Source organism: Hypanus sabinus, chromosome 7 (genome assembly GCF_030144855.1).
Source record: "Hypanus sabinus isolate sHypSab1 chromosome 7, sHypSab1.hap1, whole genome shotgun sequence".
Taxonomy (NCBI): Eukaryota; Metazoa; Chordata; class Chondrichthyes; order Myliobatiformes; family Dasyatidae; genus Hypanus; species Hypanus sabinus.
In genome coordinates, this window is record NC_082712.1 from 121,213,111 (window position 1) to 121,225,130 (window position 12,020).

General features: G+C 40.4%; 1 protein-coding gene across 1 annotated transcript in view; it reads left to right on the forward strand.

The window, feature by feature from the left end:
- Positions 1 to 12,020, forward strand: part of b4galnt4a (beta-1,4-N-acetyl-galactosaminyl transferase 4a) — an 819,684-nt gene that overhangs the window by 256,572 nt on the left and 551,092 nt on the right. The window contains exon 2 of the mRNA XM_059975496.1: positions 6,791 to 6,906. Coding sequence (XP_059831479.1) covers positions 6,791 to 6,906 — 116 coding nt within the window. The remainder of the gene's footprint in view (positions 1 to 6,790; positions 6,907 to 12,020) is intronic.

A 12,020-nucleotide genomic window follows, 5' to 3' on the forward strand; every position in this document is an offset into this window, starting at 1 on the left:
GCAGAGGCAGAGTAGAGAGGAAGACATGTCTAGTGGTGGGATCTCATCGGAGATAGAGGAAGTTGCAGAGAATGATGCTTTGAATGCAGAGGCTTTTAGGGTTATAGGTGAGGACAGGGGTATTCCTATCCCTGTTATGGAGGAGATGCAGTTGAGGGCTCTACTGGTAGTAGTGGAGGACAAACCCTGTTTTCTGAAAAAGCATGACGTCTCAGATGTCCTCAAATGGAAAGCCACATATTGAAACCAGACTGAGAGAAGGGAATAGAAAGGTTGCAGGTGACAGAGTGAGAAGAAGTGTGGTCAAGGTAACTGTGGGAGTCAGTGAGTTTATAAAAGATTTCAGTAGAAACTCTGTCTATGGAGATGGAGACAGAGAGATCTAGAAAGGAGAGAGAGATGTTATAGATGGGCCAAATGAATTGGAGGGCAAGATAGAAGTTGGAGACAATGTTGATAAAAATGAGCTCCTCATGGGTGCAGGAAGCAGCACCAAAGCTGTCCTCATTGTACTGGAGAAAGAGTTGGAGAATGTTACAAATGTTGTCGTGGAACATGTACTGGTCCGCATAGCTGACAAAAAGGCAGGCATAGCTGGGACCCATGCAAGTAGCCATGGCAACTCCTTCAATCTGGAGAAATTAGGAGGAAAGAAGTTATTCAGGGTGAGAATCAGTTCTGTCAGACAGACTAAGAGGGTGGTGGAAGGAAGCTAGTTGGGACTATTTATCATAGCCTTTTTAACAAATATGCTTTGATTGCACATAATATACTCCACACTGTAGTGGTCCAAATGACAGAATACAGCATCTGTTATCCACAACAACCATGCAATCTTTCTTAGGTTGCTGTATTCCAATAGCAATGCTTTTTTTAAAAAAGATGTAGCTTAACAGTTCAAGCTTTTAAGCAAAAAGAATACTTAAGTACTTGGTAAAGTCTTTGATTAGTGTTATTGAGAATCAATATACATCTGCAGTTGATGGAAATTTGAAATAGAGACCAAAATGCTGGAAGCAGTCAGCAAGGCATGCAACATCTGAGGAAAGACTTTCTTTCCCCAGTTGCTGTATGAGCTACGAAGTGTTTCCAGCATTTTCTGTTTTTAATTCATTATTATCATCAGTTTTCATATGTGTTGACATTTCCTTTTACCTGTGATAAATGGAGCCGTTTGCATCAAGGACTTTCGCACCTGGCAAATATGCTTTGGAACTGCTTAACATATTTCTAATGCCTTTTGGGTGTACTGGGCAGATGGAGGGGTATGGGCAGTCTCAGTTCGATTGAAAGTCTTGCATAATCAATTGCACAATGCTTGCTGTTTCAATAAAAGAGAAAATCATAGCAACAACCACATATACTTGGTGCTGAAAAGCTGTGATAGTGTGCAAAGGAGGTTTGTATTTGAGTGTGGATATTGAAATGCAAAAGTTGTAAAAACAGCATTGTCTTATATGTAATTTATTTCTCCTGATTCACGATCATATGACATAGCATGAATACAACTCTTGCTTTGTTCCGGCAAGTCTTTTCTCCAAACATGGAGAGCTATCAAAAATAAAGGAGTAATTTCATGCCATCATACAGGACTAGTGAACCATTTGGATAAGAGCACTGGAAATATCAAACCAGAAGTGTGGACATTAAATGTGCCATGCCTTATTGCTGTTGACACAAAGTGATTATCTTGTCAATAATTCAGCCTGGCCAGATTGACTGCACCATTCTACCTTAAGGAAGAATTTCAAGGATTTTTGTATCACAAAAATATCTCTGGTCATATTGATTAAGTTGAGTCCATGACCATGTGATTTTAATATAATGTCTGAAAGAACCGGCTTCATTATATTGAGTTGGTTTTCTCATAATATTCATTTTATAGGATCATGAAACAACATAATAGAATTATGTTTCATAGAGTATCAAAATGATGTGAATTCCTGTCTCTTTAAGACTTTTTTCAGAATCAGGTTTATCATCATTGGCATTTGACGTGAAATTTGTTAACTTAGCAGCAACAGTTCAATGCAATACATAATATAGAAGAGAAAATATTAAATAAATAAATAAATGCATACATTGAATTACATATATTGAATAGATTAAAAATGTGCAAAAACAGAAATACTGTATATTCAAACAAGTACAGTGGTGTCCAAGGGCTCAATGTCTACTTAGGAATCAGTTGTCAGAGGGAAGAAGCTGTTCCTGAATCGCCGAGTGTGTGCCTTCAGGCTTCTGTACCTCCTACCTGATGAGAAAAAGGCATCCCCTGGGTGCTGGAGGTCCTTAATAATGGACGCTGCCTTTCCGAGCCACCACTCCCTGAAGATGTCCTGGGTACTTTGCAGGCTTATACCCAAGATGGAGCTGACTAAATTTACAACCCTCTGCAGCTTCTTTCAGTCCTGTGCAGTAGCTCCCCCCCACCCCCATACCAGACAGTGATGCAGCCTGTCAGAATGCTCCCCACGGTACATCTATAGAAGTTTTTGAGTGTATTTGTTGACATGCCAAATCCCTTCAAACTCTTAATAAAGAATAGCCACTGTCTTGCCTTCTTTATAACTACATCGATACATTGGGACCAGGTTAGATCCTCAGAGATCTTGACACCCAAGAGCTTGAAACTGCTCACTCTCTCCACTTCTGATCCATCTGTGAGGATTGGTATGTGTTCTTTCATCTTACGCTTCCTGAAGTCCACAATCAGCTCTTTCATCTTACTGAATACTCCCTCTGCAATTAGATCCTTGATTTCCTAACCAGTCTTCTGGTAACGAAGTTGAGGATCCATTTGCAGATAGAGGTACAGAAACCCAGGTTCTTCAACTTCCCAATCAGGATTGTGGGAATGACTGTATTAAATGCTGAGCTATAGCTGATGAACAGCATCCTGATGTAGGTGTTTGTGTTGTCCAGGTGGCCTAAAGCCATGTGGAGAGCCATTGAGATTATGTCTGCCGTTGACCTATTGTGGCAACAGGCAAATTGCAATGGGTCCAGGTCCTTGCTGAGGCAGGAGTTCAGTCTAATCATGACCAACCTCTCAAAGCATTTCATCACTGTCGATGTGAGTGCTACCAGGTGATAGTCATTAAGGCAGCTCACATTATTCTTATTAGGCACTGGTATAATTGTTGCTTTTTTTGAAGCAAGTGGGAACTTCCACCCATAGCAGTGAGAGGTTGAATATCTCCTTGAATACTCCCACTAGTTGGTTGGCATAGGTTTTCGGAGCCTTACCAGGTACTCCATCTGGATCTACCACCTTGCGAGGGTTCACTCTCTTTAAAGAGAGCCTAACACTGGCCTCTGAGTCAGAGATCACAGGGTCATCAGGTGCAGCAGGGATCTTCACAGCTGTCATTGTGTTCTCCCTTTTCAAAGCGTGCATAGAAGGCATTGAGTTCATCTGGTAGTGAAGCATCACTGCCATTTATGCTACTGGGTTTCACTTTGTAGGAAGTAATGTTTTGCAAACCCTGCCAGAGTTGCTGTGCATCTGATGTCGCCTCCAACCTGATTCGAAATTGTCTCTTCACCCTTGAAATAGCCCTCTGCAAATCGTACCTGGTTTTCTGGTACAGGCCTGGTTGCCAGACTTGAATACCATAGACTTAGCCTTCAGCAGACGATGTACCTCCTGGTTCCTCCACGACTTTTGGTTTGGGAATATACAGCAAGTCTTTGTAGGCACACACTCATCCACACAGGTTTTAATGAAGTCGGTAACAACTGCAGCATATTCATCCAGGTTCGAAGATGACTGACTCCCTGAATACAGTCCAGTCCACTGATTCAAAGCAGTCCTGTAGGCGCTCCTGTGCTTCCCTTGTCCATACCTTCTTGGTCCTCACTACTGGTGCAGCAGTCTTCAGTCTCTGCCTATACCTAGGGAGTAGAGGTACAGCTAGATGTTCAGACTTCCCGAAGTGAGGGTGTGGAATAGCACGGTAGGCATTCTTGATGGTGGTGTAGCACTGGTCCAATGTGTTGTCTCCTCTAGTATTGCAAGTGATCTATTGATGGTAATTGCTTAGTGATTTTTTTCAGACTGGCCTGGTTAAAATTTCCCAAAACAATGGTGAAGGGGTTAGAATGCGCTGTTTCATGCATGTTGATCCCATTGCTCAGATTATTACCTGATTGTCATTGACTTGAGGTGAAATATATACTGTTACCAAAATGACCCTGGAGAACTCCCATGGTATGTAAAAAGGACACCACTTAACTGCTAGATATTCCAGGTCTGGTTCCAGATATTCCAGGTTCTTAAAATCCTTAAACTTTAAAACCCAAGTTGGGCCTGAACAACATTTGATGTTTTCTGCTTGATTCTGGTTTAAGATGGTGCTTATGAATCTCATCAACTTCTGGCTGGTGGCCAATGAAACAAGAAAACAACTAAATACTTTATTAGCCACACTTTTGCTGGAAAATGATACGGAATATGGAAGGGGCAGCACACAGGTAACCATGAGTGAGGAAAACCTGGAGTTTGATTTATTTAAACGTTGGTCTGAATCAGAAGGGTTCAGTACAGGCAGAATTAAGGCAACGTGGTCCAAGCCCCAGAGTGTATCGAGGCGACAGAACCCAATGCTTGGAAGTGCTGTGCTGAATTGGAAAGGTTGGTACAGGCTGAATCGAGGCAGTGGGGTGCAAGCACCAGAGTGTATCAAGGTGACAGAACCTATTGTTTAGACGACGATTTATGCACTGGGCCAGATTGAAAAGGTCAGGGTATCGGGGCCTGAGGCAAGAGATGGGTCAGTTCAGCTCGCTGCTCCACCCTGTACTGAACTGTGGGTGGACTTCAGTTCAGAATGCTGTTTGCTTGTGCTTATTTGCATAATTTATTGTTTTTTCTCTTCACCTTGGGTATTTGACTGTCTTCTTTCTTAATGGGATCTTTTGGGTTTCTTTGGTTTGCAGCTGTTTTGTAAGGAGACAAATCTCAAGCTTGAGTAATGTATACATACTTGATAATGTACTTTGAACTTTTCAACCAATCTCAGATACTTCCTTATTTTGTAAAGTATTCAGTACCTTACATGAAAATTCTTCCCAACATCTTCTAATGACTGAGATATGCAGAGATGTTACTCTTTTAGATCTGGTTGAGCCATTTTCTTTGTTTATTAAAACTTGTTAAAAATGAAGATGATGTGTCAGTGCAAAGAGTTTATTGATGAGGTTAGAACGGGATTGCACTTGAAAGTTTCACATGGTCTCAGCTGTACCACTACTAAGTGCTTTAAAAAGATACTAGCAGGTAAGCCAGTTAGGCTCTTACTTGTGGTTTAATTTTATCTCTTTGCCTGGCTGTGAGTGTCACATACAAAGGCAGCATTTATTGCTCATCCATAATTTCCTTTGAGATAAATGACTTGCTCCAGGGCAATTAAGAACCAACCACTTTGCTGAGGGCCTAGACGAATAAGGGTGATAGATTTTCTTCCCAAGAAGGTGTTAATTTTACTTTTTTCAACAGTCACTATTACTGATATTCCCTTTTTATTCTAAATTGATTTAATTGGTCTAATTTTAGTTTCTCAGTGGCCACTTGATTTGATTTTGGACCAGTTGATTTTAGTTGTGAATATGTGTTTTTGGATCATCCGTTAAGATCCCGGCTCTGCTGCTGTATTCGCGCATTATGAAATTATATCTGTTCCGGATTACATTACAGAGCATAATTTAGACTTCAGGAGCCAATCCTACAATTTTCTTGTCCGGCTAATAATAGGAATGGAGTAGATCAAAAACCTGCACAAAGATAGTATGAGAAAGATTCTGAAATGGGTACAGAGAAGGGTGATGAATGGAATTTGCCATCTGAATGGTAAGGACTCTCTGAGGAGTAAGAATATTTACACTGAGAGGCTGACAGTTCATCATAACAGTCGGGATCCAAAAGGATATTTTATCCAGTATAGAATGTCATTAAGAGTCACAGGAATGGTGAGAAAATGAGCACATTGTATAAAATAACAGATCTACATTTGCATAACAGCCTCTGTATTAAATTAGTAACAGCTGGAACTTACATTTATATAGCACCTTTCACAAAATGTACCAAGGTGGAGAGCACACTATAAGAAATTTAAGGTGATCAAAAGATTGCTCAGAAAAAGTTCACTTTAAGGGAAATGTTAAAGAAGAAGGAAACATTGAAAGAAGGGACTCCAGAGCTTCAGGTTCACATCCACAATGAAATTCAAGGTTGCACAAGAGACAAAAATTGGAGGAGCACTGGGAGAGGGATGGAAGGAGGTGCGGATATGGCGATGGGTGGGACATTGAGGAATTTGGGACTAAGAAGGAAATACGGAAGAAACTTTCAAAAGGCAATTGCTATACTTCAGATCTACATAATCAAATAGTATATAAGGTATAAATTTTATGATCTGACAAACTGAAATAGCCTTCATTAGTTTTATGCTTCGAAAGCACTGGGATGTATAAGTGAATGAAGTGTACCCAGATTTGCTTGCAGCTGAAATACTGGAGCTTACAGTTATTTCTTAACAAGCAAAGGTTTACCTGAGATTCAAAATAAATTATTCCCAACTTTCTGGTGATTTGAGTGAGTGATATACATATACCATTCAATGGTTAGACTAAGGATTTGATGGTGTGTCACATTGTAAGGGTAAACATGGGGAAAATATGTTTTCTCTGCTTTCTGAAGCACATTGCAGTGAGAAAGTAATTTGGGCCTTCCTTTGCAGCTGTGTCAGTCTTCGGCTGCTCATTCTCCCCACTGCTGATTCCTTTGCAGATGCAGAGAAGCTGAATGAGGCCACAGATACCGGCAGGAGGGCTGGCTCTATCCATGCTGCGTCCGACCAGAGAAAGATTGACGACTCCAGTGACAGTCAGGAAGAGGAACAGATGGTAAGTGAATTCTCAACTGTCTCCTCGACAGATATATCAAGTCTGCACTGCAATTATCTATGTACCTTAAGTTACAGTGGCACAGTCATAGCAAATTACTTTCCCCATTCTCTGCAAGGTAAATTCCCTAATCATCCACATTTCCGTGAAACAGAGAAAGGTATGAGTTTCTAAAACAGAAACTCCATTCATCTAAATGATATTGAACTTGCTGTAACAAAGCTCAGTAAGAAGTTAATGTATTCACCCCTTCTGGGTTCCAATTAATGTAGGAACCAGGCAGGTGGATTGAGGGAATTCTGGAGAGACCAAGGAGGAAGCCACAATGTGGTGTAGCACAGCAGCATCAATTCTGTCTAAGATTAATTACTTCAATCAAATTAAAAATCTTAATTATTTGTGAAAACTTCTATTATTAATTGTAAAGCATTTTGTGAAGTTTTGGGAGTGGTATTGAAGTGTTATACAGATTGATGTTTTTTGTTCATTTTGATATAAATAAATGCAACAAAATGCAGGCACAGTGGTCCAAGAGCAATACCCCAAGACCTCAGCAGAAGTGAAAAGAGTTGGTGGTAAGATGAAGCAGACTAGGAAATAATGATTTCCAAGCTTAGGAGAGAGTTAGAAGGAAAGAAAATAGAGGAAGAAAGAAAAAAAGGTGATGTCTTGTGAGTGAATGAGTAGAAAAATAAATAAAGGTTCTTGAATTCAACATAGTGAAGAGGGTTGCCCCCGGATGATGTGAAGCAAGGAAGTAAAAGCGTTTTTATTATATTTACAGGAATATGAATAGGCACAGGAAGCCACCATGAGAAAGGGCATGGGCTTTGATAGAGATGGATCTCAGCAGTATGGCTCATTTGGAACCTTGTAAGTGTAAGATGTGTGGTGTCGATGTTACAGTTGTGACACCTTAACACATGGAGGTGTCAGAAATAACAGTAGTTTAGTGAAAGTAGAGGCTACTAGAAGAGAAGTGAGAGTAGAGTGAACTCTCTCTTTATTTGGGAGGGAAGAGTGTGAGAGGAGGGAACAAAATGATGAGAAGTGAAACAGACACAGTTGAGGAGGAAGGGTGGAGGATGAGGTGAGAAGGAATAATCCACAAATGAAGAAAGAAGCTTCAAAAGGCACTTGGGATTTTAGATTAGTTTCAATAAAATCATAATAAATAAAAAAATGTGGTTGGGGGAACTACTAACATGAGAAAATCTGCAGGTGCTGGAAATCCAAGTAACACGCACAAAATGGTGAGGAACTCAACGTGCCAGGCAGCATCTATGGAAAAGAGTACAGTCAATGTTTCGGGCCGAGAGCCTTCATCAAGACAGGAGAAAAAGGTTGAGATTTCAGAATAAGAAGGTGGGAGGGTAGGAGGAAAAACTACAAGGTAGTAGGTGATAGGTGAAACCAGGAGAGGGGAAGGTTGAAGTAAAGAGCTGGAAAAGGTGGAATCTCATAGAGAGGACAGAAGGCCATGGAAGAAAGGGAAGACGGAAGCGCACCAGAGAGAAGTGATGGGCAGGTAAGATGAGGTGAGAGAGGAAAATTGGAATGGAATATGGTTAAAGAGAGTGGGGAGGGGCAATTACCAGAAGTTTGAGAAATCGATATTCATGCCATCAGCTTGAAGGCTACCCAGACAGAATATAAGGAGTTGCTCCTCCAACTTGAGTGTGGCCTCATCCCAGCAACAGAGGGCTGTGTTGATGGTGGAGGAAGGAAAGTCCCTTTCTTTGAAGAAGGAAGACATCTTTTTAGTTCTGGAATGAAAAGCAAATGTGGTAGAATTGGAGGAACTGAGAGAAGGGGATGGAATTTTCACAAGTGACAGGGTGGAAAAAGGTATAGTCTAGGTAGCTGTGAGAATCCATGAGCTTAATGTACTAATCAGTAGATAAGCTGTCTCTAGAGACAGAGACAGAGAGATCGAGAAAGTGGAGGGAGGTGTCGGAAATAGACCAAGTAAATTTGAGGGCAGGGTGGAAGTTGGGGAGAAAGTTGATGAAGGCAACGAGCTTAGCATGGGTGCAGGAAGCAGCACCAATGCAGTCATTGATGCAGTGTAGGAAGAATTGGGGAGCAATACTGGTGTAGACTTGGAACATAGAATGGTCCATGTAGCCAACAAAAAGGTAGGCATAGCAGGGACCCATGAAAATCCCCTTGGTTACACATTTTGTTTGAAGAAAGTGGGAGGAGCTGAAGGAGAAATTATGGAGATGAGGACCAGTTCCTCCAGATGGGGGAGAGTGGTGGTGACGAGGAAGTGGATACCAGGGCAATACCCCAAGTGTGGCTTTGATAGAGTGCTGCTTTGGTTGAATACACCTTCTCAGATGTTCTCACAGTTGGATGTAAAATTCCTCACCACATTATTATAAAGATGAGTGGAAGAATTGTACTTACTATTCTGTTCAATAATTATACCTTGATTGTCATTGCAAAACCAATTATTTTGGTCATTTTAACCTCACTATTATGTAAATATGCAGTGCATAAAATACCTGCTGCACACTTGAGAATAGTTTTATTGAATGTCAAACATCTTGAGATTTTGAGGTTGTGATGGCACAATATGAATGCAAGTCTTTCCTTCTTCCACTTGTCTCTGATATGGTTACAAAGACTGTGATTAGGCAGTGAGTTCTAAAATAGAAGGAGAGCGACTTCCTGTATGTCATTGCTTTCTTTAAACTACCTCAAAACACATTGTGTACATCCTTTAGAATGAGGTTGATTATATGACATGAAATTAGTTGTTTTAAGGAAGAAGTACAATGCAGAGATATCAAATGACTATAAATTACAAAATAAATACTTTGTACAATAAAAAGAATATGACCTAGTGTTCATGGATGGTTTAGAAATCTGATGGCAGAGGGGAAGAAGCTGCCTGTGAATCATTGAGGCTCCTGTACTTCTGATGGAGTCATGGCCTGGATCGTGAGAGTCCTGAATGCCTCCTTTGAATGCTCTCAGATTCAGAAAGCTCTCCATTATACATCTGTAGAAACTTGCAAGAGTGTTTGGGGATACACCAAATCTCCTCAAACTCCTGGCATCCTGTCTTCATGATCGCAACAATGTGTTGGGCTCTGGACAGATCGGCCAAAATGTTGACACCAGGAGCTTGAACTCTTTCCACTGCTGACTCCTCCAAGAGGACTGGTGTGTGTTCTCCTGACTTTGCAATCAATTCCTTTGTCTTGCTGACATTGAGTACAAGGTTGTTGCGACACCATTCAACCAGCTGATCTATCTCACACGTACCCCTCCTTGTCACCACCTGAGATTTTACCACAACAATGGTGTCAGCTGCAAATTTATAGGTGGCATTTGAGCTGTGCTTAGCCTCAGGGTCATGAGATGGTAGTTTCACATATTTGGAAATTTATTCAGTTTTATTTTCAGTCTCTGGTAGTGAAACAGAAAGTTGTTGTATTCATGTCTTCAATGCTTCCTGCCTCAAAAACTGAATACTGGAAATATTGAGTCAGTCAAGTAGCAGCTGTGGAGAGAAAAACAAGGTTCTGATGAAAGGCCATGGACTTGAATGTTACCTGTATTTTACTCTCTCCACAGCTACTGTCTGACTCTCTAAACATGTTATTTCAGAATTGCAGGATCTTTTCCATTGCTCAGTGTCTCAAATGCAGTTGGTTCCTCTCCAGCTAGGATTCAGTCAGAATTACAATCTGAAGACAAAAATCTAAATTTATAAAGAGGGAGTAGGGAGGCAATCAGCAAATGCAAACACTCAAGGGTAAATGATTAATAATGATAAATTAATGGCCAATGGCAGATGCAATAATCTCTGAGCTACTGTTCCTTTAATCTTGCTGTGCTCTCTGAATAAAGCCCAAACACAAACTTGACCATGTTTATTGCTGCACTAAAAGAAATAACCCCCCCTGAGCTAGTTATTGCATTATTCTCACAAGTTATTGTTTTGGGAATGTATGTGCCAACTCTAAAAAGTAGGAAGAAAGGCAAGCCTTATATTACCTGGTGCTCAAATGTTAAAAATAATCTATCTATTTAAGAAAACAAATCTTCTTTTGGAATTAATGGGACAATGTTCTATGTTATCACCACCAGACTTAAGGTAGCATCACTTGGATATTTACAGCAGTAAACCTGTTCCCCAACTCTCATTCTACATCCACAGGTATGACTGAATCTCCTCTTTGAGAATCATCTCTATTGGAATTTTCAGACACCTGCTATTTGAACTGCAGGGCACTCATCTTGCTCATTCGAAGATGCCCCTTTCAAAATAAAGAACTTATATTTACACAGTGCATTGCACAGTTTCAAATATGATAAAGTGCTCTCCCACCAATGAAGTACTGTTGAAATGTGGGCATTGAGGTGGAACACAACTTCAAAATGCTCACCTAGTCACAGAAGCAAACAGACCACACTAATTCGAACACATGCCACTCCATGCTTGCATCACTAATGTAAACATTAAAATACCACTGTGAGCAAACAAACCTCTTTATCATTTTGCATTAGTAAGTGGGAAAAAACTTATTTAATTAACTACGTTCTTAACGATTTTTGTCTCTTTGCTGTTGTTCAGTCTTGTGTTGACAATCTAATGACAGTGACCCTATTTGCATAGAGTGCTCCCATGTTCTGTTGATGGCAGAGTACTTGGTCAGACTAAAGCTGCAATGACACATAATCAATCAACTGTGCCTAACTCCATAATCACAAAATTCTGGGTGGCATTCACTGACATTGTGAGTGTAATTCTCACAGAGGAGATTCAGCCACACTTATGGATGCTTAATTTCAGCTGAGGAACGGGTTTAGCTCTGTGAATACTCATGTGATGCAATCTGAAATTTTGTGATTATAAAATGACATACCGTCCCAGCAATTCTGAAGTAGGAAGTTTCTTTATATAAAAAAATAGATTTGCTGTTAGTTTTATTAATGCAAAAAGTATTTTGGTGAAGGTAAAAGATACTGAGAATGGAATACATTCCACTTGCTAACAAATCTCAGAAGATTCAGTTTCAAAGTTATGCAGGTCAACTGTGCATTTAGACTTCTTTTGCCACAGGATTATAATTAGCCCCTGACTACATCATGGTGAT